This window comes from Prionailurus bengalensis, chromosome A2 (assembly GCF_016509475.1).
Source record: "Prionailurus bengalensis isolate Pbe53 chromosome A2, Fcat_Pben_1.1_paternal_pri, whole genome shotgun sequence".
NCBI classification, from domain to species: Eukaryota; Metazoa; Chordata; class Mammalia; order Carnivora; family Felidae; genus Prionailurus; species Prionailurus bengalensis.
The window spans coordinates 146,258,332-146,262,803 of record NC_057348.1 but is presented as its reverse complement, the minus strand read 5'-3'; the positions used below and the strand labels follow the sequence as shown (position 1 = coordinate 146,262,803).

Genomic DNA, 4,472 nt, shown 5'->3' with positions numbered 1-4,472 from the left:
CCTGTGACAGGTTAATGCAGTTTAAACATGCATTTTTCTTTCGTTGGTTGAATAGTTAAATCGTTACTCAAAGGATTTTAAGTTTCAATTTCAACCATGAGAGGATTCTTTGCTGTTTCAAGGTTAGAAATGTTTCTGGTTCGAAATGCTATTAATTAATGGCTACGTAGTGGATCTATTTAGGGAATTGGTACCGACTCCGGATTACAGTGGAACTGTTAAATGAGAAAACTTTTTTTTTTTGATGCAGACTTGGGGATATTTTAAATTCGGTCTGAGAGCGGCGGACAGAAATGAAATGTAATTCCAGCCCGCTTAACTAACAATCGTAATTATGAATCGAAAGACAGATCAGGTATTAGCATTTTTTTTTCCTTAAAAAAAAAGTTTCGCGGACTCCGCCGGACACCCAGCTGGCGGAGGACCAGCGGGCGGGGAGGGGGGGTGGGGGGGCGCGAAGCCGGCAGGCTGCCCAGAAGTTACGATCGGGGAGTTTTCTCTTTATTAAAATTACCTGGCTCACCAGCAGAGGCAAGAAAGCGAAGACAAGATAATTTCTTAGGCTGTTAAAAATGACTTAGCCCGGTGGGCCCCGCGTTCCGAGGGGGTGTCCTGCGGGCCGGGGCGGGTCCCGCCGCCCCCGCGGGCTCCGGTGCGTCAGGGGCGCGTCAGGCGGGGCGGGCTCCGCGCGGGCGGCGGCGGCGGCGCCGGGCGGCGGGCGGCGCGCACCGGGCCTCCTGCTTCTCGCTCCGAGGCTGCGGGACGGACGCTCCCGAGAACTCTCTCGCCCGCGGCCGGCCGCTCTCGGACGGCGCTTGCCGGCGGCCCGGCGGTGCCAGCATGTCGGCCGCCGTGGCGTGCCTGGACTACTTCGCCGCTGAGTGCTTGGTGTCCATGTCCGCGGGCGCCGTGGTTCACCGCCGCCCGCCGGACCCCGAGGGCGCGGGCGGAGCCGCAGGCTCGGAGGTGGGTGCGGCGCCGCCGGAGTCCGCTCTGCCGGGTCCGGGGCCACCGGGACCCGCGTCGGTCCCCCCGCTCCCCCAGGTCCCCGCCCCCAGCCCCGGCGCGGGCGGCGCCGCGCCCCACCTGCTGGCTGCAAGCGTCTTGGCTGACTTGCGCGGCGGCTCTGGGGAGGGCTTCGGGGAGAACTCGGGGGAAGCTCTGCGCGCCTCGTCCGGCTCCTGCGACCCGACCCGGTGCTCCGGCCCGACCCTGGGCTCAGAGCCGACCCCGGCCAACAGCGCGGCCGAGGTCTCCGGACCCGCGCACTCCTCCGGCGCGCTCGCGGTCCCAGGCGCTCCTGCCGTCTCCGGAGCGCCTGCCGCCCCCGGGGCGGTCCCCGGCGTGGCCCCTGGGGCGGGCCCCGCCCCCGCCACAGGTCCAGTCCCTCGTCGGAGGCCGGTTACACCTGCAGCGAAGCGCCATCGCTGCCCCTTTCCGGGCTGCAACAAAGCCTATTACAAGTCGTCGCATCTGAAGTCCCACCAGCGCACCCACACGGGTGAGCGCCCTTTCTCCTGCGACTGGCTCGACTGCGACAAGAAGTTCACGCGCTCCGACGAGCTGGCCCGCCACTACAGGACGCACACGGGCGAGAAGCGCTTCTCCTGCCCCCTCTGTCCCAAGCAGTTCTCCCGGAGTGACCATCTGACCAAGCATGCTCGCCGCCACCCAGCCTATCATCCTGACATGATCGAGTACCGCGGGCGTCGTCGCACTCCCCGAGTCGACCCCCAACCCACCAGCCTGGTGGACAGCTCCGCCTGCATCCCCGGCCAGGAGCCCAGCCTCACCACCTGCCTGTCTGACAGTCATTGCTGTTAGTCATCCCCACAAGGACGATCGCCCAGACCGTTGTCCCTGCCTTTTCCTTGCCCAACCCTCTCTCCCAGAGTCATTAGACCAAGGCACAGACTGGTTCCTCTGCTCGGAGGATGGGTCCAGGGAGGCACGTTGGACCCTGGGGAGGGACTGGGGGCCCGAAAATAGCAGGAATTCTTACAACACGTATATCAACCTAAAGGGGAGAGGGTTGCCTCAAGACAGCCCCCAGGAACTGGTGAAAAAGGGATGAACCCCCGTACTCTCCAGAGTCCTGAAGATTCTCCCCTGGAACCAGAGATGTGAAACTGGAATTCTCAGGTGCCTGAGGAGCTCCCAGTCTCAAAGGACTCTAGTGTCTTATCCACCTGCCAGGGCGGACCTTGGAGAGGGTTTCAGGGGTGGCAGTCTTGGAAATGTCCAGGACTGGAATGGTGAGAGGCCTTTGGAAACAGAAATGATTTCTATTTCTGTAAATAGCAATGTTTACTAATTTATTTTTAGTATCTTTTAAACAGGGATCCCAGGTTGATGGGAGGTTGATGTCCTCCACTCCCCAATTGCCCCAGCTACCTCTGGTAGGAGAGGCCATGTAAGAGTCCATGTGAATGTATGGCTGGGAGATGCTTCTTGGTGTCTGGGGAGTGTTGCGAGTCTGTTTGCAGGTCCTGTTGCATGGTGTGGAACCCTGCACTTGCGCCGTAGCCTTTCTTCTCATTTGGATTCCTACTTGGGGAGGGCAACTTCCTGGCTCACTCTCACAGTGAGATTGGTTGAAAATTTTGGAAACAACCATGAAAGTACCAGAAATAAGAGAGTGGTCCAGGCTAGTTCCCCTTTTAGCCAGAGGGCACACCCAAGCGACTTTGGGTGAGATAGGTCCAAAACAAGACCTTTCAGGACCATTGTTAATATTCAGGGAAATAGGGGCGTGTGGTTCCAGCTGCCCAGTCCAAGTAATCTCAGGTGTGGTAGATTCTGTTCATTTCTCAGTGGCTAACAAGGGGGTTATTTCCCTTGGGATCTGTGCATTTTTGTTTTTGCCGTAAATGAGTTGACGGTTTGGGGAGGGGAAGATGAGAGTGGCTTTCTCCAAAGATCTGGCTGCCCTGGACTTGGACTTGGGGAAGGAACAGTAAGGTGAAAATTGTTATCAAATAGGAGGACCCTTCTCCCTTGACCTTGAAGTCCCTCCAAGTTGTACCCTCAGGACCCTTCTGCCCCAATGCAGGAATCAAGCATCAGCAGTATTTATTTTTTCTATATGTGTCTCTGCTGCTATGAACAAAGTTGTCGGTCACTCTGCTTATGTACGTGTGAATGTGTGTACATGTGACCTTTTTACTAGAGATGGGGCTGAAAGGAATTTCCTGCTCTGGTAAGGCCCCGGCGCCCCCCTCCTGAATATCTTGTGGAGGGTGCCATAATCTCAAAGGACCATAACAGGCATCTAGTTAAACAAACCGCTTTCCCCTGTTTTGCAGATGAAGACACTGAAGCCTAGATAAGTTCAAAGTCTCATGCTGAGTTGCTGGCAAAAGCCATGAATAGAATTTAGGTATCTGGCCTTCTAAGTGGCTCTTTCCCTCAGGCTTGGTTACCCCACCTCATCTCTCTCTGGGCCCTTAATCAAAGGACACCACTCTCCCTTCCTGCTACCAGTATTCCCTCCCTTCCCATTCCCTGTCACTTCTAGGTTGCTTCAAATGTCCAGTCCCTGCTGAACACTATGCCTGTTGTGCTTAGCTTAAAAGCCCCTTTCTTAGCCGGTTGAGTCCATTCCCTCCTTCACACCATGTGGATTTAGAGTGGGAATGTCTCTTTGGCATTTGGGGAGAGATTTTATCTTTTGACCTGGTGGATTAATTTTCACTGCCAATTCTATTCTCCCTCTGGTCCTGGGCATTCTGTTTTCCTTGAGAGAGTGAGTGATGCAAAGTTGACATTGGGTCTCTGCTAAGTGAGGGAAATGTCCATAAGAAGGACCCAAACTGTATGCCCTGTGACTTTGAAGAAGTCAGTGTTTCCTGGTGCAGACTAAACAGGGAGGGTGGGGCCCTCTTTGAGCTACATATGGGAAGAGGAGGCCCCCAATTGTGGAGGTGGGTTTTGGTTGGGGGAAGAGTCCTCCCTTTGCTCTGTTTGTCTCCTCAGCTGAGACTGGATAGGAAGGGCACTCCAGGCCCCCTTGAAGACTGTCATTTCCCCTTTGTCTCCTTCAGTAGAAGATCTGCCATTGGGTAGGTGAACAATGAAGCTAATAGGAGAAAAACTCCCACTGACTGTTCTGGAATTGGGCTCAAGAAAGCTTGGCTTTTCCAACCACCCTTTGATAAATAACTTTTGATTCTCGAGCTCCCAAGCAGTGTCCTTATTTGGGTTCTTCGACCTTGGGGACTTTGGGGATGGCTTCTGACAATCTAAGTGTGGCATGTCTTCCAATGACCTCTCCTAGGACTTGGGATGGTGGGGTGGGAGACACTCAAAACACTTAGAGTAGCTCGATAATGGAGGCAAGATTTATAGGGTAGTCCTTCTTAGTCTTGGTTATTACTACCCTTTTCACTCCAGCAACCAAACAGCTCTTGAAGAGCAGTCATTGATGAAATGTCTTGGAAGGGGCTTCCTAGTTTTATTGGTATTTCTTTTGC

General features: G+C 54.9%; 1 protein-coding gene across 1 annotated transcript; it reads left to right on the top strand.

Moving 5' to 3' along the window:
- Positions 1-840: 840 nt before the first annotated feature.
- Positions 841-4,173, top strand: KLF14 (Kruppel like factor 14). The gene has a single exon (XM_043590472.1). The coding sequence runs from the start codon at positions 841-843 to the stop codon at positions 1,822-1,824; it is 984 nt and encodes a 327-aa protein (XP_043446407.1). The 3' UTR covers positions 1,825-4,173.
- Positions 4,174-4,472: the final 299 nt, after the last annotated feature.